This window comes from Salmo salar, chromosome ssa23, assembly GCF_905237065.1.
Source record: "Salmo salar chromosome ssa23, Ssal_v3.1, whole genome shotgun sequence".
Lineage (NCBI taxonomy): Eukaryota > Metazoa > Chordata > Actinopteri > Salmoniformes > Salmonidae > Salmo > Salmo salar.
Window position 1 is genome coordinate 13,900,020 of NC_059464.1, and position 25,002 is coordinate 13,925,021.

General features: G+C 43.1%; 1 protein-coding gene across 2 annotated transcripts in view; it reads right to left on the reverse strand.

Annotated features, from left to right (window-relative positions):
* Positions 1-763: 763 nt before the first annotated feature.
* The window catches only part of LOC106584197 (rho GTPase-activating protein 39), a 174,878-nt gene continuing 150,639 nt past the window's right edge, over positions 764-25,002 (reverse strand). For both annotated transcript variants that reach the window (XM_045706241.1, XM_045706240.1), the window contains 5 exons: positions 19,280-19,353; positions 15,839-16,038; positions 15,522-15,613; positions 6,570-6,739; positions 764-4,520 (listed from right to left, as the gene is read on the reverse strand). In XM_045706241.1, the coding sequence (XP_045562197.1) occupies positions 4,326-4,520; positions 6,570-6,739; positions 15,522-15,613; positions 15,839-16,038; positions 19,280-19,353 (731 nt within the window). In that variant the 3' untranslated portion in view covers positions 764-4,325. The remainder of the gene's footprint in view (positions 4,521-6,569; positions 6,740-15,521; positions 15,614-15,838; positions 16,039-19,279; positions 19,354-25,002) is intronic.

Here is a 25,002-nt window from a genome sequence, read left to right on the forward strand (position 1 = left end):
TTGTTTCATCAGACCAGAGGACATTTCTCCAAAAAGTACGATCTTTGTCCCCATGTGCAGTTGCAAACTGTAGTCTGGCTTTTTTATGAGTTTTAGAGCAGTGGCTTCTTCATTGCTGGGAATGATTTGCACTTTTCGCACCAAAGTACATTCATCTCTAGGAGACAGAATGCGTCTCCTTCCCGAGCGGTATGATGGCTGCGTGGTGTTTATACTTGCGTACTATTGTTTGTACAGATGAATGTGGTACCTTCAGGCGTTTGGAAATTGCTCCCAAGGATGAATCAGACTTGTGGAGGTCTACAATTCCTTTTCTGAGGTCTTGGCTGATTTTCTTTTGATTTTCCCATGATGTCAATCAAAGAGGCACTGAGTTTGAAGGTAGGCCTTGAAATACATCCACAGGTACACCTCCAGTTGACTCAAATTGTGTCAATTAGCCTATCAGAAGCTTCTAAAGCCATGACATAATTTTCTGGAATTTTCCAAGCTGTTTAAAGGCACAGTCAACTTAGTGAAATAATCTGTCTGTAAACAATATTTGGAAAAATTACTTGTGTCATGCACAAAGTAGATGTCCTAACTGACTTGCCAAAACTATAGCTTGTAAACAAGAGTGGTTGAAAAATGAGTTTTAATGACTCCAACCTAAGTGTATGTTAACTTGTGACTTCAACTGTACATGCTGCATTGTTACATTGACATGGGAGTCAACTATGATGGATGCACTGTGTTAGTTAATAAAAGTCTCACACAAACCATGAATATTTCACATTTTAATTGTTTATTAAACAATGTCGATTTTTGTTTGAGTGACAGACAGTGGACATTAAAAGAGAAAAGAAAATGTTGAGGAGCAGGAGAAGTAAGAGGAAGAAAAGGAGGAGGTGAGGAGCAGAGTACATAGCAGCTGATTCCCACCTTACTTGTGATCAATATCAGTCATTTTAATTACATTAATAATGATAATAACAGTATGGACACTAACTGTAAGAAGAACATATGTAGCAACAAATCAAAAAACGAGAACCAACCAGTAATCATTGAAAACAAAGAGATTAAAAAGAGATTGAAAATCATCTCTTAAAGTGGAAACATTTATTTTTAACACTTCATGTTTGTAAATCCTTTCTGTAAGTATTTCATGTTTCTTTTTTCATGTATTTTTTTTATTTACTTAGTTTTTAAAAGTGGTGACCCGAAGTTCTGCATGCTGATTGGTCGATTTTCTACTGCCATCCCTTACACAAACACATACACACACAGATTTTTGTTCCGTCTTTCTGTCTCTGAGAGTAGTATTTTTGCAGTGCCCCTTTGTAGTCTATGTTGTTAACATGTGAGTGTATGCCCTCCTTTCCATTATAGAAAATTGTTTTAAACATGTCAGTAAAAAATGTAGTATTGGCCAAAGTACGAGTGAACAGTTCTACTACTTACAGATTGTAATTCAGCCATTGTTGAGAGGTAAATGAAGAGTACATCCAATTGGTGACAGATTTTCATGTGAATATTCAAAAATATGGATTTTCCTACCCTAGATGTGTTTCCATTAAACTGACCTGTTGCGGAAAAACTCTGTGTCTTAAGACGTAGTGCACATAAAAATAACATTTGCGGTTAAATGACAATGTACCGAAGAAATAATACAAGTTAAATGGGGTTATGTAAAAAAATAAATAGCGTTATATTGCGACTGTGCCCACTCTGGTCTTGGCACGTGCTCTCTAGCCAACAGCTTGCAGATACAGTGTGCGTAGGATAGCCTATATGATGAGATTATTATGGACAAAAGAGCGAGATTATTTTAATATGTCAAAAGGCAGCCAAGTATCGATCATCATTTCTCTGGATTAAGATCCTCAACATATCATCACGTGACTCGAAGTTTACTTCGATACGATATGATGATTATTTGCGGTTTCCAATTTGCTTTTTCCATCAGGACTGTCGTGAAATCTTTTTTGCAGGACGAGTCACAATGAGCAGCTGGCTATCTTTTGGACTAGATCATGTGTTCATGTCTCACTGTCACAATCATCAGAACTATTTGCTCATTCAAATGTGATCAAACATGTATCCTGTATGTATTCGGTGTCAAAGAACATGTATCCTGTTCCTGTGTCAGATGATGCCAAGCTTTGTTTGATTAGAAATGTTCCAGGTCCCGCTAAAGTTTCACCCTGATAGAATGCACCCAGTCCTTGTGCAACCTAGGTAGGCTTACTTGGTAACCAGGTGTTGTAATGCTAGATGTCATTGATTAAAGGACACACACACACTTTGTGTACCTACCAAATGGCACCCTATTCCCTATATAATGCACTTTTTTGACGAGGGCCCGCCAGGGCTCTGTCAAAAGTAGTGCACTATATAAGAAATAGGGTACCTTTTGGGATGCACCTACTCATTCAAGAAAAACCCTTGAATGAGTAGGTCTGTCCAGACTTTTGACTGGTACTGTACATAGTGACATACACCCCTTTCTCCCCTCACGTTCTTCCTCACTCATCCACTTTATCTCTTCAACATGTTGCTTGACCGCTATTTAACGCAGAAAATATCCATCCACAGATACGCAATGTCTGAGTGCGTGAGGGCTTCCGTGAATGTAAGAGTGTGAGAGTCCTTCTGCGAGATTATGGACTTAATTAGGTTTAAGGTGGTGTGTGTGTGCGTGTGTAAACACAGATTGAACAGAACAAAAAAAACAGCAGGACTTAACTCTCAGACACACAGAGACACACCAACTGTACCCTTCAGAGAGCACATATTAACATGTATGTGCATATCAACATGTGATGTATATGCCCTATTGTATTGAAAACACACACACAAGCACATACATGCCTACATGTCCACACTCCACACTATATTGTCTAAGAAGAAGGCATTAAGGAAATATTGCTGAAATAAATATAAATAAATTAAATTATATAAAATAGTTAAAAATACAACAAATCAATTAATAAAATAATAATATATATATTTTTAATCCATACCCAGTCAAATCAGCTATTAAAGAAAATACTTTTATACAGGTCCAAAAGACAGGTACAGTTTTTCTGACAGAGAGAGAGAGAGAGAGAGAGAGAGAGAGAGAGAGAGAGAGAGAGAGAGAGAGACAGACAGACAGACAGACAGACAGACAGACAGACAGACAGACAGACAGACAGACAGAGGTGGACGGATCTCAATTTAGACATTCAGAAATCATATCAGTATGAGACTATAGAGGTGTGCGCCATCTTGAGGATGTGTTGGGGGTAGATAGTGAGAGGGTGAGGGGCTCTAGGGGTAGAGGTTGTGTGGTTGTCTGGGTGGTCAGAGGGGTGAGCGGGGCAGAAGGGCCTATGTACCAGGCGGATGGGTGGTAAGGGCTGTAGGGGTGTCTATCACTTCCGGTTGCAACAGTCACGGTTGATTGGCAGTGCTGCGATGATCCCCTCTAGCACCTGACCTGGATTCGCCTCCACCGTCCCAAAAAAATTGAAATAAAAACTTTATTGCCATCAGTTGGTTGGTGACAACAGTGCAGATGGACTGACAGGCTTCATGGCAGCAGAGACAGAAGAGGAAGCGAGACATCTCACGCCCTCCTTTTTTTCTGGTTCATATACAGTCAATGAACTAAGCAGACCAGACTCAGCTGCTAATGCATTGGTACTTATGAGAGAGTCATCCCTTAAGCAGACCGGAACTGTGACCATTTTTATCAATGGTAAACAGCCTGAGTGGGACATCTTCATTTATCCACCTTCTTTGATGGCAGTTTGACTGTAGCTCTGGGTTCGGAGCTGATTTGTGGTCCGACACCCTGATTTCAGAAATTGTGTGTATGGATGTGTACTATACAAGTGAGTGTGTGTGTGTACGCGTCAGTAAATGTATATGTGAGAGTATGTCTATGTGAGTGTGTGTAACCCAGTACATCAGTGTGTGTGAGACACAAGTCCCTGTGTGTAGGGTGGGGTTAGAGGTCAGGGGTCCGGGTCAGGCTGGGTTGGGACTCCGTCGGGGAGGTAGGGGGTCATCCTGTCCTGTGTGGATGGATGGTTTGGGGGTCAGTAGTTGTAGTTTGGGGGCTATAGCAAGGTATATGGGGGGTAGTTGGAGTTGGGAGGTATCCCAACTGGTCATCCCAATTGATGTTTGGGGGCTAGAACAGGGTCTGTGGGGCAGGTGGGGCCTTGGTGGATTTATGGGCATATTTGAAATTGGGGGGCAACCCGTGTGGTTTTTTTCAGGGTAGAGTAGTTGAAAAGTGGGGGCTATAGCAGGGAGGGAGGCGCCCCGTGTCGTATGGTAGTTTTGAAGTTGGGGGGCTATAGCAGGCCATCCATGAAGCTGGTGTCGAGGTGCTGGATGAGCACGCGGATGAAGGACATCTCTTTACGCGTGTTCTCAAAGATGATGCGTGGGTCGTCTGACTGGCAGCGCAGGCAGTTGGGAGCCATCACCATGGCCAGGTTGTTCACATCCATCTTAGTTATCACCACGTTGGCAGGCTGGCCAAACACCTGGAGGGTTAGAGGGACAGAGAGAAAGAGAGAGATGATGATGGGCGTGTTTGAGCGGGTGTGTGTGTGCGTTACCTGTAGGAAGAGGGTGATGTGTGAAGTTAAAATGTGTGGATGAGTGTGGATGAGTGTGTGAGCATGAGTGTGTAGAGAGGATGATATACTATATGTCATTTTAAGATATTCAAAATAGGACATTACCCCGTTAAGATAACTGCTTTTCCAAAGATATCTATAGTGCCTTTGGAAAGTATTCAGATCCCTTGACTTTTTCATATTTTGTTACAGCCTTATTCTAAAATTGATTGAATTGTTTTTGTTCCCTCATCAATTTACACACCATTCCCCATAATGACAAAGCAAAAATAGGTTTGTAGATTCTTTTGTTAATAATTATAAAATAATTATAAAAATATCACATTTACATAAGTATTCAGGCCCTTTACTCAGTACTTTATTGAAGCACCTTTGGCAGCTATTACAGCATTGAGTCTTCTTGGGTATGACGCTACAAGCTTGGCACACCTGTATTTGGGAGTTTCTCCCATTCTTCTCTGCAGATCCTCTCAAGCTCTGTCAGTTTGAATGGGGAGAGTCGCTGCACCGCTATTTTCAAGTCTTTCCAAAGATGTTCGTTCGGGTTCAAGTCTGAGCTCTGGCTGGGCCACTCAAGGACATTCAGAGACTTGTCCCGAAGCCACACCTGCGTTGTCTTGGCTGTGTGCTTAGGGTAGTTGTCCTGTTGAAAGGTTAACCTTCGCCCCAGTCTGAGGTCTGAGGTTTTCATCAAGGATCTCTCTGTACTTTGCTCCGTTCATCTTTCCCTCGATCCTGACTAGTCTCCCAGTCCCTGCTGTTGAAAATGCATCAGGGACTGCTGAAGATGCTGCCACCACCATGCTTCACCGTAGAGATGGTGCCAGGTTTCCTCCAGACGTGACGATTGTTATTCAGGCCAAAGAGTTCAATCTTGGTTTCATCAGACCAGAGAATCTTGTTTCTTATGGTCTGAGAGTATTTAGGTGCCTGTCATGTGCCTTTTACTGAGGAGTGGCTTCCATCAGGCCACTACCATAAAGGCCTGATTGGTGGAGTGCTGCAGAGATGGTTGGCCTTCTGAAAGTTTATTCCATCTCCACAGAGGAACTCTAGAGCTCTGTCAGTGACCATCAGGTTCTTGGTCACTTCTCTGACCAAGGCCCTTCTCATCCGATTGCTCAGTTTGGCCGGGTGGCCAGCTCTAGGAAGAGTCTTGGTGGTTCCAAACAGCTTCCATTTAAGAATGATGGAGGCCACTGTGTTCTTGGGGACCTTCAATGCTGCAGCCATTTTTGGTACCCTTCCCCAGATCTATGCCTCGACACAATCCTGTCTCGGAGCTCTACGGACAATTTCCTCGACCTCATGGCTTGGTTTTTGCTATGACATGCACTGTCAACTGAGGGACCTTATATAGACAGGTGTGTGCCTTTCCAAATCATGTCCAATCAATTGAATTTACCACAGGTGGACTCCAATCAAGTTGTAGAAACATCTCAAGGATGATCAATGGAAATAGTGTGTGTGTGTGTGTTACCTGCTTGAGCTCAATTTCGAGTCTCATAGCAAAGGGGCTGAATACTTTCGTAAATAAGGTATTTCTGTTTTTTATTTTTAATAAACTTACAAAAAATTCTAATAACCTGTTTTCGCTTTGTCATTATGGGGTATTGTGTGTAGATTGTTTTGTATTTAATCAATTTTAGAATAAGGCTGTAACGTAACAAAATGTGGAAAAAGTCAAGGGGTCTGAATACTTTCTGAAGGCACCGTACAGCTACAGTAGGCTAGCCAAGATGAATGCTAGGTATCTTTTTGTAGCTTTCTTTTCTCAGACAATCAACAGTAGCCTCTAGCCATCCTATTGCTACTATGTTCACTATTGAAGGTTTACTTTTGTAAATCACTGTCCCTAAAATAAATAAGCTCAGGGAGTGGATTGATGAGTGCTTCTTTTTACACTGGACTTTTGTATGTTCAGTATAGTGTGTGTGTGTGTGTGTGTGTTACCTGTAGAAAGCGTATGAGGTAGCAGAGCACCAGTTTGTTGATGTGAGGCAGGCCCATGACAACGTTGACTGCAGCCTCAGGGTCATCATAGTGAGTGATACACTCCTCATAGAACTCATGCGGAATCAACGGCACCTCCAACTCCCTGTACCAAAACTTCAACAGAGATGCTGGGGGGAGAGAGAGAGGAAGAGAGAGGGGGTAGAATTGGAAAGAGAGAGACAGGGAAATTGGAACGAGAGAGAGACTGAAAAATAAGAGTAATATGTTCGCTCTAGCTATCTCTACAGTGTAAGTCAATTGAAAAAAAAAATTCAATGACAGTCCAATCAAGAGACAGAAACAGTTGACTGGTCAGACACAGAAACCCCTCTCCCTGGCCAGCACACACTGACACTAATGCCTCAATCACCCAGAGTACAGACCAGAGCAAAATAACACCATTACAGTTATCTCTGTGTGTGTGTGTGTGTGTGTGTGTGTGTGTGTGTGTGTGTGTGTGTGTGTGTGTGTGTGTGTGTGTGTGTGTGTGTGTGTGTGTGTGTGTGTGTGTGTGTGTGTGTGAGAAAGAGAAACCCAGCTAACAATTAGAGGGAGAGACATTTTTTTGGGGAAAAACATACGACATAAAATCCATGTACACAAACAACAAGTGTGCGGATAAAATAGGTAAAAACCACACAAATGTCTTCTCACAGGGCTGTGGGGTGAGACAGGGATGCAGCTTAACTTCTCTAGGGTAGGGGGCAGTATTTTGACGTCCGGATGAAAGGCGTGCCCAAATTAAACTGCCTGCTACTCAGGCTCAGAAGGTAGGATATGCATATTAGTAGATATGGATAGAAAACACTCTGAAGTTTCTAAAACAGTTTGAATGATGTCTGTGAGTATAACAGAACTCATATGGCAGGCAAAAACCTGAGACAAATCCAACCAGGAAGTGTGGAAATCTGAGGCTTGTAGTTTTTCAAGTAATTCCCTATCCAGTACACAGTGACTTAGGGTTCATTTTGCACTTCCTAAGGCTTCCACTAGATGTCAACAGTCTTTATAACATTGCTTCATGCTTCTACTGTAAATATGAAGCGAACAAGAGGGCCTGGAGTCAGATGAGTGAGGAAATGACATGAGCTCAGAGGCGCGCACTCACGTGAGTTTGAGCTGTGTTCATTTCTTTTCTGAAGACATTGGAATTGTCCGGTTGGAATATTACTTAAGATTTATGTTAAAAACATCCTAAAGATTGATGCTATACATCGTTTGACATATTTCTACGAACGTAAATATAACTTTTTTTTACTTTTCGTCATTACATTTTCGCGCGCTTCCTGCATTTGGAGTAGTGGACTGAACACGCGAACAAAAAGGAGGTATTTGGACATATATTATGGACTTTATCGAACAAAACAAACATTTATTGTGGACCTGGGATTCCTGGGAGTGCATTCTGATGAAGATCATCAAAGGTAAGTGAATATTTATAATATTATTTCTGAGTTTTATTGACTCCACAAAATGGCGGGTTTGGTTTCGTGTCTGAACGCTGTACTCAGATTATTGCAAAGTGTGCTATCGCTTTTTTTAAAATCTGACACAGCGGTTGCATTAAGGAGAAGTGTATATATAATTCTTTGAATTACAGTTTAATACTTTTATCAACGTTTATGATGAGTATTTCTGTAAATTGATGTGCTCATTCACCGGAAGTTTTGGGAGGCAAAACATTTCTGAACATTACACGCCAATGTAAAATGGGGTTTTTGGATATAAATATGAACTTTATCGAGCAAAACATACATGTATTGTGTAACATGAAGTCCTATGAGTGCCATCTGATGAAGATCATCAAAGGTTAGTGATTCATTTTAGCTGTATTTCTGGTTTTTGTGACGCCTCTCCTTGCTTGGAAAATGGCTGTGTGGTTTTTCTTGTCAAGGTGATGTCCTAACATAATCTAATGCTATGCTTTCGCCGTAAAGCCTTTTTGAAATCGGACAATGTGGTTGGATTAACGAGAAGATTATCTTTAAAATGGTGTAAAATACTTGTATGTGTGAGAAATTTGAATTATGAGATTTTTGATGTTTTGAATATGGCGCCCTGCTATTTCACTGGCTGTTGAATAGTGTGCCCCGCAGGTGGGACGGTCACGTCCCACATACCCAAGAGAGGTTAAGCCCCACCGTCTTCCACATATATATCAACAAATTGGCGCGAGCACTAGAAAAGTCTGCAGCACCTGGCCTCACCTTACTAGAATCTGAAGTCAAATGTCTACTGTTTGCTGATGATCTGGTGCTTCTGCCAGCAACCAAGGAGGGCCTACAGCAGCACCTATATATTCTGCACAGATTCTGCCAGACCTGGGCCCTGACAGTAAATCTCAGTAAGATCAAAATAATGGTATTCCAAAAAATATCCAGTCACCAGGACCACAAATATAAATTCCATCTAGACACCGTTGCCCTAGAGCACACAAAAAACTATACATACCTTGGCCTAAACATCAGCGCCACAGGTAACTTCCACAAAGCTGTGAACGATCTGAGAGACAAGGCAAGAAGGGCATTCTATGCCATCAAAAGGAACATAAAATTCAACATACCAATTAGGATCTGGCTAAAAATACTTGAATCAGTTATAGAACCCATTGCCCTTTATGGTTGTGAGGTCTGGTCTGTGGTCCGCTCACCAACCAAGAATTCACAAAATGGGACAAACACCAAATTGAGGCTGCATGCAGAATTCTGCAAAAAATATCCTCCGTCTATAACGTAGAACACCAAATAATGCATGTAGAGCAGAATTAGGCTGATACCCACTAATTATCAAAATCCAGAAAAGAGCCGTTAAATTCTACAACCACCTAAAATGAAGCGATTCCAAAACCTTCCATAACAAGGTCATCACCTACAGAGAGATGAACCTGGAGAAGAGTCCCCTAAGCAAGCTGGTCCTGGGGCTCTGTTCACAAACACAAACACACCCCACAGAGCCCCAGGACAACAACAGAATTAGACCCAACCAAATCATGAGAAAACAAAAAGATAATTACTTGACACAATGGAAAGAAGTCATAAAATGATCAAACTAGAATGCAGAGAGTACACAGTGGCAGAATACCTGACCACTGTGACTGACCCAAACTTAAGGAAAGCTTTGACTATGTACAGACTCAGTGAGCATAGCTTTGCTATTGAGAAAGGCCGCCGTAGGCAGACCTGGCTCTCAAGAGAAGACAGGCTATGTGCACACTGCCCACAAAATGAGGTGGAAACTGAGCTGCACTTCTTAACCTCCTGCCAAATGTATGACGGTATTAGAGACACATATTTCCCTCAGATTACACAGATCCACAAAGAATTCGAAAACAAACACGATTTTGATAAACTCCCATATCTACTTAGTGAAATACCACAGAGCGCCATCACTGCAGCAAGATTTGTGACCTGTTACCGCAAGAAAAGGTCAACCCATGAAGAACAAACACCATTGTAAATACAACCCATATTTATGCTTCTCTCTACTATTATTCTGACATTTCACATTTTTAAAATAAAGTGGTGATCCTAACTGACCTAAGGAATTGTTAAAAACTGAGTTTAAATCTATTTGGCTAAGGTGTATGCAAACTTCCAACTTCAACTATTCAGACCTTTTGCTATGAGACTTGAAATTGAGCATCCTGTTTCCATTGATCATTCTTGAGATGTTTTTACAACTTGACTGGACTCCAGCTGTGATAAATTCAATTGATTGGACATGATTTGGAAAGGCACACACCTGTCTGTATTTACATTTTAGTCATTTAGCAGACGCTCTTATCCAGAGCGACTTACAGTAGTGAATGCATACATTTCAATCTCCATACTGGTCCCCCGTGGGAATTGAACCCAGAACCCTGGCATTGCAAACACCATGCCCTACCAACTGAGCCACACGCATGTTTTGGTGTTAAAGTTAGGAGAACATTTCAAACAGAACTTATCCAGAATGTGTTTACAATGTTCTCAGAATATACAACATTCGTGTTCTAGATGCGTTATATGGGACGTTGCAAGAACATTCATGTGTTCAGTTTTCTGAAGGCTGAGATAATATTTCATCAATGTCACACCAAACATACAACAGAAAATGGTTTCCATGTTCGAGAAATATAAAATGTTAATGTTCCAGACACGTTTCATGGGAAAGTTGCAAGAACATCGCTGTGTGTCAGTTGTCAGGATGTGTCGCCTGATGGTCCCAAAGAAACGTTCTCCCCCCAAAAATATGTTTCATTACACATCGCGCCATGTTACTGTTGCCAAGCACATGATTGGTCAACCACTGATCCATTCACAGCGCTTGTCTGTTGGCAAGATTTAGGGATACTCACACACAGTGCTTTTAACATAGTGTTTCCTGTAACACCCTGGCCATAGAGAGGGGTTTTTGTTCTTTATTTTTGGTTAGGCCAGGGTGTTACGTGTTCATTTTTCTATGGTTTTGTATTTCTTTGTTTTGGGCCGTGTGTGGCTCCCAATCAGGCACAGCTGTCGTTCGTTGTTGCTGATTGGGAGTCACACATAAGGAGCCTGTTTTTCCTTTGGGTTTTGTGAGGGATTGTTTCTGTTTAGAGTGTTTCCTAACAGGACTGTTTTGCTGTCGTGTTTTGTTCATTTTTGTAGTGTTCTCTTTGTTCGAATTAAATTTCAAGATGAACACTAACTCCGCTGCACCTTGGTCTACTCTCTCTTCCGACAGCTGTTACATTTCCAACTTACATATTTGACACAAGATTACATTGTGCATGTTCATAAATACAGTAATTCTTTTTCAACATGCTGTCATCTGGGATTTGATCTCACAACCTCTTGGTTCATAGTATTCAGATCTTACTGCTATGCTACCATGTCTGCGTTAGTTATCAGTTAATCTGACTATTCTCTCATTATTGATTTCAGCAATTGAAGGGCTTTCTGTATAGTTGTCTAATTTTGGTGAGGGCATATTAACCTGTTTTAATGATACTCCTGAATATTTTCTTGAGTGTACTTTTAACAGAGCTGAGATTTATTTCTAAGTGCATTCACCCTATTGCTTACACCAATCAAATTGTTTCTGCTCTACACAAGTGCGTAGGGAAAAGGGGTTAGAGTTTCTTCCGGACAGGACCTAACTATACTGGCCCAATAAGCACATGCCCTAGATAACCCTTATCGGGACAGTGGTTAGGGTGTTAGTCACTGATGGCTTGGGTTCAAGACCCGCTAGGGGAGTCATCCTACTTTCACATTTTTAGCAATATAGGTTAACGTCACTATTTGGCAACAGATACAACAGACCTATCTGATCTAATTCAAATGAGTTTCTCATTGAAAGATGGGAATCGGTAGAATTCTAGATAGCCGAGCATCTCAAAGAGAACTCTATGGTCTTTTTGAAACCCACATCACATATATCACGTAGAACAAACGTTTCTCTGATAAGGAACTGCATCAGCTCTCGTCATTGCATTTCTATCTGTAACATTCCTAATTTGTTGCCAAAAACGTGGCCCAGGTGGTAGTGTTGCTTCTGATAGAAACACACCTAGAACATGGTTTTCACATTCTCAGAATATCAGAAAAGTGTATATTTACAGTAGCATGTCTGTACTTTCTAACATTTGACATTTAAGCGATGATGGTGATGCCAGTTATACCAGAACAATACACAACACAGAGCTCCATCTCCAAGTTTTAATGTGGAAAAATAGACAAATTGCAACAGAATAAATTGGGACCAATGTTGGGAGTAATATATTACTTACAGTTGTATTACTTTTATGAGTAACGGAGTAATATAACAAGTTACTGTCTTCAAATATTGTAATAATTACAGTTACTTTTTCAAGTAACCCATACATTACTTTCAGAAGTATATCTATACTGTCGTGTAATATAGGCCTATATTTTCAAAGCCTTGTCTCACGCTAACGGAATTCAAGCTGTAGGCTAACTCATTTCCAAAAGGGGGTTTCTTAAAGCTGAAAATCAAAGAAAGATAGCAGCTGTGTTACCCCGCTTAACCTTTTCCTTGTGGAAATGCTCACATTATTTTGAGTTAATCGAGGAGAAAGAGAACAACATTTTAGTCAAATGCAAACTCGGCAAAGGCAGCATTGATCTCCTCATCCAGAAACACCATATCAAACCTGAAAAAGCATATGGAGGTCATGCACAAAGGCACAAAGCTGGTAGCCAAACTTCCAGAAATGCGTGAAAGAGGAGAAATCTATACACATTATGGTAATAAACAAAGATATAGAACAAATATTTGTTCTAACGAAATGTCCATAGAAACAATCAAAATATCTGATAAATGCAATTCAAAACAGCAATAATGAGCATTAACATATATTGCTAAGAATGTGAGAGCCACTCCCCTAGTGGGTCTCTAAACCCCAGCCACCTGCACCAATGACAAACGCCCTAACCACCGTACCAATAAGGGACATCTCCAGGGCCAGTATAGTTGCTTATTGGGCCAGTATAGTTAGGTCCTGGCTAGAAGGAACCCTAACCCCTTCTCCCTAGGCACTTGTGTAGATCTGAAACAACTTGATAGATATAAGCAATAAGGTGAATGCACTTCGAAGTAAATCTCAGCTCCTGTTAAAATTACACTCAAGAAAACATTTTATTGATCATAGTGATCCAAGAGTATCATTAAAACAGGTTAATATGCCCCACCAACATTAGACAACTATACAGAAAGCCCTCAAATTGCTGAAAACAATAAAATCAACGTTGAGCGAATAATCAAATGAACTGATACCAGACAGGAAGATCGGAGTACATTGAACCGAGAGGTTGTGAGTTCAAATCCCAAGTGAAGACATGTTGAATAATACTTACTGTATAAATTAACATACACAATATAATCAGGTGTGTCAAATATGTAAGCTGAAAACACTGTATGCTTAAAGCACTGTGTGTGTGAGTGTCTGTAACCTTGCCAACAAACAAAGAGCTATGAATGGATCAGTGGTTCACCAATCAGGGCCTTGATTGTCTCGGCAATGTGATGTGTAAAGCATTTTTTTTTAAAATAAAAAATGATACACATAAATGTTCTTGCAACGTTCCTCTGAAACGTGTCTAGAAATGTTTTGGGGTGAGACGTTGATGGAATATTCTCCTAACCGACAGAAAACTGGACACAATGTTTTTCCAACGTTCCCATGAAAATGTGTTTAGAACATTCATATCGTATGTTCTGAGAATATGGCAACAATGTTCTGTATGTGTGTTTGGTGGGACACTGATGGAATATTCTCCTAACCCACAGAAAACTGGACACATGAATGTTCATGCGATGTTCTGAGAACATGGTAACATCGTTCTGGGTAAGTTCTATTTGACGTGAATAAGTGAATAGTCTCTTGGAAACACTACTTGCGCATCATGGGAACATTCCAATGAAAACGTTAGTTAATGGTCTAATGAGACTCTTAACCCTTTACACTCGTGGGAATTGGCCTAAGTTGAAATGTTAGCTACAGAAGAAATATGTAAAGCATATCCATGGTAGCAATTGAAAGAGAACAGTTTGGAGAGAATGGGACAATTATTAGACCAAAGGTGAGTACACAACAGTTCACCTGACACAAGACTGAATCTAAACATTACATTGTTGATTTTATGTTTACTGTACTTTTCGCCGCATTTGTTGATAACGAAAATTGAAAATACTCTGGATACATTAAGTAACATGATAAGTCTATTCCTGGAAAATGTGGGGTAGGTGCAACATAAGACAAAAAAATGACAAGGGTTTGAGTGAGAGGACTAACTGGTGTCTTCAAGTGGACACACCTCTCCAAAGTGTGCAAACATCCTAAGCAATTTCAATACACTTTTATGACTCAAAGAAGAGCCTTCAACGGTAAGGTACTTTTTGGAGCTCTCCTAGCTGCGCCGTTGAGGAACTAGGACAAGCACACTGGTAGTTGTTTCAACACAGCCCTGCATCCCCGCCATAGCATAATTACTGTTGTTGTTTAGCCAATCCAAAAATGGTCCGTTATAAATCGCCATCTGGGTCAGGTGGTCACGATTTGAAAGCTTGTTCTATTGCCAACATGCCATGTTATAAAATGCGATCTTACAGTGCTAGGCTTTCACAAGGCAATTCAGAGAAACAGATCGCAATTCTGTTGAGAATAGGATTGAGTCCCTTCAGGTGCGTGTGCCGCGGCAAATTTTCTTCACAATAAACAAACATAGGCTCATTCTGTTCAGAACAACCCAGGGTATGACACCATGGGGCTGCAGGTAGTCTAGTGGTTAGAGCGTTGGGCCAGTAACTGAAAGGTTGCTAGATCGAATCCCCGAGCTGACAAGGTAAAAATCTGTCGTTTTGCCCCTGAGCAAGGCAGTTAACCCACTGTTCCTAGGCTGTCATTGTAAATAAGAATATGTTAAATGAATAAAATAAAAAGTGTTATCTTCTAACTGCTTATTAGTGCCCAAATCTGCCCTTTTCAACCCGTTTACGGGTATGAGTGTAAAGGGCTACGGGAACGTTCTCTAAAGCACTGGGAACGTTTGTTGTTGGAGAGAGCGAATTTGTGTATGTGTTCTTGTGTCAGAAAGAGTGTGTGTGTGTGTGGTCCATCCAAGTGTCTCTGTGCTGGTAATAGAGTTATGACTAATGACCTAATAAAGCACGAACTGGTTCTCTCCAACCTACAGCCAGGACTGCTCTCTTCCTTCTAGAAGGAATCTTTTTTGAAATGACTGTAGTTTTGCAGCAGGCACATTGCTCCCAGCATGCTTTGGTGTTGGGGCTATTAATACTCAGAGAGAATTAGAGCACTGCAGAGGGCCTGGGGCTAGTGGAGGGTAGGAGGGAGGGAGAGAGGGAGTGTATACAGTGGGTGGATGGATCAGGACCTAGGGTGTGTGTGTGCGGTGTGTGTGTTACCTGGGATGTGAGGATCCTCCAGATCCGTGGGGATCTTCCATTGGTCCACCTGCAGCTTGAGGGCGTTGACCTCATCTATGTCACCTGGAACCCTGTGAGGTCAGGGGTCAGAGACACATTAGACTCCTCCTCCTCACATATCATTCCTCACAGCATGTCCATCCTTACCAATCCCTTTATCTCTTTCTTTTATCGCTCTCCCTCTGTCTGGTCTCTGATGACTACCAGGACATTCACTGACAGGCGTGTCTACCACAACTAACTCCTCCCTCCCTCTCTCCCTCCCTAGTACTAGTGACTGAGAGTTAGGTACGGACCTGAAGATGCCCTCTGTCTGGTCTCCGTTGAGCCCCAGAACTTCCTCTGAGAGGCGTGTCTGGACCCAGGGCAGCTGGCTGTCGGGGTAACGCTCCTTCTGCAGTGACATCACATCCTCCAGGGAGGAGCCAAACATGGAGGGGCTGAATATGGCGTTCCTGGCGTGTTTGATCTCCTCCAGACACGGCTTCTGCAACCCCTGGATAACAACACACACACACAGGAACACACGCACTGGTCGTTAGATAAGACACAACTACTATGTGCTTCTGCAACCCATGGATTACAATACACACAGACACACATGTTTATGTAACTACATCTATACGGGCAGTCAACATTGAGACTCGAGTCTCTTTTTAAAGTGAGCCCTACAAACAACACACAACATGTGCATCTATTTAGAAAATGACAAAATGCATACATCATTCCAACAAAACAAGTTGTATTGTGTCATACCGTGTGTCGAGGGATAATCAACGAGGGGATGTGCACTTCCATGATAACATAACACAACTCTACAGCTCTTGAGGTGTAGCTAAAGCAACACATTATATATTTAGCAACCGTGCATTTACTGAAGAATACTGGTATGACCTTCATAAATGTACCTAGATTAATTATTGAGAGACCGAAAATAAGTATGAAAGGAGTGGGCAGGGAGAAAAAGGAGGAGGGGAGAAAAAGAGAGAGAGAGAGAGAAAGAGAGAGAGAACAGTTCATTGGGTTTGCGCTAGGGCAGAATCAGTCCTATTAATCCCCTGGAAAAGGCTCTGCTCTTGGGTTAATACCAGTCAAACACTGGGCCTCAGGCTATGGGATGCAGTCAGGGTGGATGTGTGTGCGAGTCCACCAAGTGACAAACTGTCTCTATTACCACCCTGCAGAGATGCTGGCACACTCTACACGCCTCACACACACAATGCCAACCACCAGTGCCCGCTAGCACAGACTGGCATCACCACATGTGATGGGAGATGGGAGCATACACACACACACACACGACCAATGAATTACGTTACCCACCACTATCAATCCATCCCTCGCTCTCTCCACTTTCATTCCCTGTCTATTCGTTGTCCTCCTCCTCACTCCCAATCAATTCCTCTCCACTGCTCCTTTGCTCTGTTCATCCCTCTTTCCCTTGTTCTCTCTCTTCATCTGTCTCTCCCTCGCCTATCCTTTCCTTCTGTTCAGACCTCTGTCTGTTTCTGCCTCTCCAGATAGAGTTGTAGACAGCAGATGAGAGACAGCTTCACTGGCCCCCTCCTGTGGCCGGAGTGGGAACAGCACCATTTCATGACAGGAAGTAGAATTATTCCTCCATGGTCACACTCTTCAGAAGGATTTGGTGTTGAACTTATATGATCGTCTTTCAGATAGAATAGGGAATCGTGTCGGCTCTATTCATTCTATTTCTATGTTCCTAATATTTCACATGAATACACCTCATGATTACATGATTCTCTTTCCATTCGGAAAAACTGAGCTAGATGCTGGCTAGTAGTGTGATTTACACACGGATAACAGATACTCTGATTTATTTTCCTGCAACATTCGATGCAACGCTGCTGGCTCTGATACTATACACCCATGGTGAAGTCTTTGGTACACAGATAGGCAGAGAGTGGAGGAACTAGGACATAGAGAGAGTTACTAGGACATAGAGAGAGTTACTAGGAGAAAAATACTAGGACATTCAAAAGGTCAGATATCAGTAGGTCACAGAAGAGATCATAACTGGACACCAGTACAGAGAGGCTGTTCTACTACAAATCATTTAAACCAGTGGACTTTCCTGATAATGATTGGTACTGGTCCAAAACAGACAGCTAGCTGGGTTAGTATCGACTAGAACCGGTTTAGTGAGACAGTCAGTCAGTGTTTTATAGGTCAGGGGGAAGGATAGATGAACAACGGAATGGAATGTCCCCCTGGAGGCTGTTTCCATGACACCCAGACCCCATCCCCCCCCCCCCCATCACTCTCCGTATGCATGCCAACACACATACACACTCACTCACGCATATATACCCAAACACACACAGACACACACGCACACAACCCTCCGTCTGTGAGCTGGGTGAACAGAGGCAGACTGTGAAGTCATGTGATCTGGTTTAAAAACACTCAGAAGATACATCTGCCTGAAGGGCCCCTTTAATTGGTGGACTGGTTAAGAAATCAATATGAGTGTGTGTGTGTGTGTGTGGAGGGGGGGGGGGGTGATAAAGTGAGACTGTATGTGTTTATTTGTGTGTGTGTGTGTGTGTGTGTGTGTGTGTTGTGTTGTCCTAGCGTTATCAGCAGGAATTCTGCTCCAGACATTACATTAATAATAAACTGCATTATGTGCACCGCTTGCTGAAACAATAACTCAATTAAGACACACACACACACACACACACACACACACACACACACACACACACACACACACACACACACACACACACACACACACGCACAGCTATAGGGAGATGATTCAAATGAGGGGCTAATGAAATGGAAACACAGGAAGTCCTCTGTCACACAAACGGAAACAAAACAAAGGGTAACTAACGAGGTGGGTGTGTGATAAATAATGATTCTATCTGGAGTTCAGCTTATCCCCTCAAGCATCTACTTATTGATTTCCTACTTAGAAAACAGGAGCTTAAAGCAATACAAGTCAGTGGTGACATAGCATTGAATGTTTGTTTAGTGCATCGTGTCCCATATTCCCAACCCATTCCCATCCTGAAGAGCATTCTGATATGGGATTCTTAATCAGAGGGTGGTGGGCTATGCCGTGTGTGGGGGGGGGGTGTATAGTGTGCCTCTGTCTGTGTATGCGTGTGTGAGTGAGTGAGTGAGTGTGTGTGAGTGAGTGCGTGTGGCGTGAGGAGGGGTGTTACTTAAGTGGTGTGTGGTTGCCGTGGGGATAGTTAGTAGTTAGCGCACAGACCTCGTTGCACTCGATCTCCGTGCGCTCAGCTAACTAGCTAACTAACCCCGCACTACAGCTAAAGGCGGAGGAAGAAAAGCAGACTGGCCCCCCCCCCCCAGACGGAGTCCCGCCAGGTACAGACACAACAGACAGACACAACAGACAGACAGACAGACAGACAGACAGACAGACAGACAGACAGACAGACAGACAGACAGACAGACAGACAGACAGACAGACAGACAGACAGACAGACAGACAGACAGACAGACAGACAGACAGACAGACAGACAGACAGACAGACAGACAGACCGGGAGAGGAAATTAGAAAGAAGGAAATTCTTCTCATGAAGGATGGTAAAGGATGGTGGGTTGTGGGTCAGGCTGTAGTGTACTCACACTCACACTCACACTTACACTCACACACACACACACACACACACACAGAGGTTAGTTGTTAGATCATACAGCACTGAATTTACGAAGAGTAGAGGAAATAGAGCACTTATACCTTCTTAGCTCCGGTCAGAGCTGCCTTCTGCAGTTTACGGTAACAGTATTTGGCATAGCCGCTTATCGCCACTCCTGGAGAAAAACACACACACAAACGCACAAACACACGCGCACGACACACACACACACACACACACACACACACACACACACACACACACACACACACACACACACACACACACACACACACACACACAAGTTAGTTGTTAGATCATACAGTAATGAGTTGAAATTAACGAAGATTAGCGGACTCAAAGCACAGGTATAGCGAGGGAACAGAGAATACACACACACGCATGTACACTGCATGACAAAAAGTATGTGGACACCTGCTCGTCGAACATCTCATTCCAAAATCATGGGCATTAATATAGAGTTGGTCCCCCCTTCGCTGCTACAGGAGCCTCCACTCTTCTGGGAAGGCTTTCCACTAGATGTTGGAACATTGCTGCGGGGACTTGCTTCCATTCAGCCACAAGAGCATTAGTGAGGTCGGGATAAGATGTTGGGCGATTAGGCCTGGCTCGCAGTCGGCGTTCCATCAGCCCCAGTCCATTATTCCTCCTCCACCAAACTTTACAGTTGGCGCTATGTATTGGCATCCGCCAAACCCAGATTCGTCCGTCGGACTGCCAGATGGTGAAGCGTGATTCATTCCACTGCTCCAGAGTCCAATGGCGGCGAGCTTTATACCCCTCCAGCCGACGCTTGGCATTGCGACATGGAAACCTCCCGACAAACAGTTCTTGTGCTGACGTTGCTTTCAGAGGCAGTTTGGAACTCGGTAGTGAGTGTTGCAACTCCTAGACGTTTCCACTTCACAATAGCAGCCCTTACAGTTGACCGGGGCAGTTCTAGCAGGGCAGAGATTTGACGAACTGACTTGTTGGAAGGTGACATCCTATGACGGTGCCACATTGAAAGTCACTGAGCTCTTCAGTAAGGCCATTCTTTGTCTGTGGAGATGTGTGCTCAATTTTATACACCTGTTTGCCCACGGGTGTGGCTGAAATAGCCAAATCCACTCATTTGTATATGGGTGGCACAGGGTAGTTCTGCTGCCACTCAAGTTAATTACTGGAGGGTAACAGCTCAGTGGTCTAAATCTGGAAACACACCGACCATACAGCCTCAGGCCTAACCAGCCAGCACACTGTCCTTCTGACCCTATGTGACACCCACGTTGACACACTGTCCTTCTGACCCTATGTGACACCCACATTGACACACTGTCCTTCTGACCCGATGTGACACCCACGTTGAAACACTGTCCTTCTGACCCGATGTGACACCCACGTTGAAACACTGTCCTTCTGACCCGATGTGACACCCACATTGACACACTGTCCTTCTGACCCTATGTGACACCCACATTGACACACTGTCCTTCTGACCCTATGTGACACCCACATTGACACACTGTCCTTCTGACCCTGTGACACCCACATTGACACACTGTCCTTCTGACCCTGTGACACCCACATTGACACACTGTCCTTCTGACCCTGTGACATCCACATTGACACACTGTCCTTCTGACCCTGTGACACCCACATTGACACACTGTCCTTCTGACCCTGTGACACCCACATTGACACACTGTCCTTCTGACCCTGTGACACCCACATTGACACACTGTCCAACCATCATGTTCATACATTCTACAAGCACATAAGATTACAATTTGACTTAGGTAACAGTCCTAGTAGTTACGAGAGTTACCCTACACTAAAAGACTGAACTGATGCTCAGGACTCTCCCCTCAGGGAATGAATGAGTAGATAGACACCCAAAAGACAGTAGAATGATGTAAGACAGAGAAATGGTTTAGCAAACCAAATGGACACAGGAAATACACAGTTACAAATGTGTGATGTGTGTTACGACAGACAGACAGACAGACAGACAGGTAGGTAGGTAGGTAGGTAGGTAGGTAGGTAGGTAGGTAGGTAGGTAAGTATTCAGACAAAGAGAGAGACACAGAAAAAGATACAGGCAGACAGAGACGGACAGACAGACAGAGAAACACAGACAGACAGACAGACAGAGAAACACAGACAGACAGACAGACAGAGAAACACAGACAGACAGACAGACAGAGAAACACAGACAGACAGACAGACAGACAGACAGACAGACAGAGAAACACAGACAGACAGACAGACAGACAGACAGACAGACAGACAGACAGACAGACAGACAGCTATGAAAAAGACACACAAAACGCTGAGGACCTAAGAAGCTAGAGAGATACAGAGCTAGATCCTGAAGGTGAAGGAAGGAGAGGAAGAGGAGGATTAAAGAGATTACATCAATGGAGATGAAGAGAAAGGAGAAGAGGAGGATGAAGAGGATGGAGATGGGAAGGAGGAGGCGGTGGTAGCAGAAGTCGTAATCTGCTGCAGACACAGGAAGAGTAGCCAGGGCCTTGTGTGTGTGTGTGTGTGTGTGTGTGTGTGTGTGTGTGTGTGTGTGTGTGTGTGTGTGTGTGTGTGTGTGTGTGTGTGTGTGTGTGTCCGACTGTGTTGATGTATGAGATGTGATTAATGAGATGTGTGTGAGAGAGAGAGAGAGAGAGCAGCAGGCACAGGGAGAGTAGCTAACCAGTTGTAGGCAGTTTGACTCCGCCCCTACCCTCCGCTGGCCCCGCCTTCTCCCTCCCAGGGCGACGCCCACGCATCAGTCTGGCTCGCCTCTCCACCCGGCTCGCCAGCAGACCGCTGATGTGCCGAGCCACTGCAACAACACACACACACACACACACACACACACACACACACACACACACACACACACACACACACACACACACACACACACACACACACACACACACACACACACCATAACCACAGCAACCGTCACTCACAACACACACCCCGACACCTGGACCACAAACACTACCCTCACACATACAGCAACACATGTAGATTTACCATGGTAACGACTACACAGGATTTGGTGTAAACCACTAGGACAAACAGACTCCGCTAACAAACACCATGGTCGAACTGCACAACTACACACACACACACACACACAATAGGCCACAAACCACTACGACATGTCACATCAAGAAGACAACAATGAACATGCAAAAAACATAACAAAACATACAGATTCATGTGTACAATGTGTACATCATGAAGAACCACACAAATTCAGTAAGAACACAGACAGACAGACAGACAGACAGACAGACAGACAGACAGACAGACAGACAGACAGACAGACAGACAGACAGACAGACAGACAGACAGACAGACAGACAGACAGACAGTCAGTCAGTCAGTCAGTCAGTCAGTCAGTCAGTGGGAGGAGAGGGAGCCTGAGAGGCATAAAGAAAAGAAAAGGAGAATAAGAAGATGAATGCGGAATAGAGAAGGAATGGAGGTGAGGACTTTGAAAAGCTTTCAGAGAAGGATGAGAGGAAGAGGGATGAAAGGCAGAATTCATATCTGAAGGGCTTCAACGGAAGCCACAGAGCGAGGAGGGAGAGAAAGGGGGAAAAGTTGAGTAAGAGAAGAGAGAGAATATACCGCATATGGTTCAGTAACTGACTAGTCTAGCGGGTGGAACTTGAGTGAGGGAATTCAACTGTGGTATGCTGAGGCGAAAGGCTCCAATAACAACCAAATCAGTGGCCAGTCAGCCTAGCCACACATACATCACACACACGTACATTACAAACACAGAGCCTGGCATGATAGGGAGACTAGAGAGAGACACATTCTCCAGATAACAGCACTGAGGATGCAGATACCTTGGTTGTTGCCCCACTCTCCAAGGGCGTCTCAAGGGGAGTTGGGATATTCAAAAAACACATTTCCAATTCACACATGCGTAAAATACACACTTGTACATGAAATAGGACAATATACACAATGTTTTAGAACAACTACTCATTCAAGGGTTTTTCTTAATTTTACTATTTTCTACATCGTAGAATAATAGTGAAGACATAAAAACCATGAAATAACACATATGGAATTATGTAGTAACCAAAAAAGTGTTAAACAAATATATTTGAGGTTTTTCAAAGTAGCCACCCTTTGCCTTGATGACAGCTTTGCACACTCTTTGCATTCTCTCAACCAGCTTCACATGGAATGCTTTTCCAACAGTCTTGAAGGAGTTCCCACATATGCTGAGCACTTGTTAGCTGCTTTTCCTTCACTCTGCGGTCCAACTCATCCCAAATCATCTCAATTTGGTTGAGGTCAGGTATTATGGAGGCCAGGTCATCTGATCCAGCACTCCATCACTCTCCTTCTTGGTAAAATAGCCCTTACCCAGCCTGGAGGTGTGTTGGGTCATTGTCCTGTTGAAAAACAAATGATAGTCGCACGAAGCCCAAACCAGACAGGATGGTGTATATCTGCAGAATGCTGTGGTAGCCATGCTGGTTAAGCGTGCCTTGAATTCTAAATAAATCATAGATAGTGTCACCAGCAAAGCACCCCCACAACATAACATCTCCTCCTCCATGCTTTACGGTGGGAAATACACATGCGGAGATAATTCGTTCACCCACACCGCATCTCACAAAGACACGGCGGTTGGAACCAAAAATCTCTAATTTGGACTCCAGATCAAAGGACAAATTTCCACCGGTCTGATGTCCATTGCTCGTGTTTCTTGGCCCACGCAAGTCTCTTCTTATTATTGGTGTCCTTTAGTAGTGGTTTCTTTGCAGCAAATCGACCATGAAGGACTGATTCATACAGTCTCCTCTGAACTCCGTGAAGCATGTATTTGGGCTGCAATTTCTGAGGCTGGTAAATCTAATGAACTTGTCCTCTGCAGCAGATGTAACTCTGGGTCTTCCTTTCCTTTGGCGGTCCCCATGAGAGCCAGTTTCATCATAGCGCTCGATGGTTTTTGCGACTGCACTTGAAGAAACTTTCAAAGTTCTTGAAATGTTCCGGATTGACTGACCTTTATAATGGACTGTCGTTTCTCTTTGCTTATTTGAGATGTTCTTGCCATAATATGGACTTGGTCTTTTACCAAATAAGGCTATCTTCTGTATACCCACCCCTACATTGTAACAACACAACTGATTGCCTCTGTCACGTCCTGGCCAGTATAAGGGTTAATTGTTATTGTAGTTTGGTCAGGACGTGGCAGAGGGTATTTGTTTTATGTGGTCCGGGGTGGTGTTTTGGTAAAAGGGTGTTTGATTTAGTATTTCCGGGTTTTTGGTTTAGGGTCTATGTTTATGTATTTCTATGTGTAGTCTAGTAAGTGTGTTTCTATGTAGAGTTAATTGTGGTGGACTTCCAATTGAAGGCAGCTGTGTGGTGTTGCCTTTTATTGGAAGTCCTATATTAGTTGGGTGTGTTTGTCTGTGTGTTTGTGGGAAATTGTTCTGTGTTTAGCCTTGTGCCTTGCCAGACTGTCGGTCTATCGTTCGTTCGCTTGTTTTGTTGTTTTTGTACGTTCATTTCGTGAAGTTAATAAATGTTCAAAATGAACAAACACAGTCCTGCTGCATTTTGGTCCTCCTTCACCGACGATACCCGTGACAGCCTCAAATGCATTAAGGAAAGAAATTCCACAAACTAACTTTTAAGAAGGCACACCTGTTAATTGAAATGCATTCCAGGTGACTACCTCAAGAAGCTGGTTGAGAGAATTGCAAGAGTGTGCAAAGCTGTCATCAAGGCAAAGGGTTGCTATTTGAAGAATCTCAAATATATTTTTGTTTGACACTTT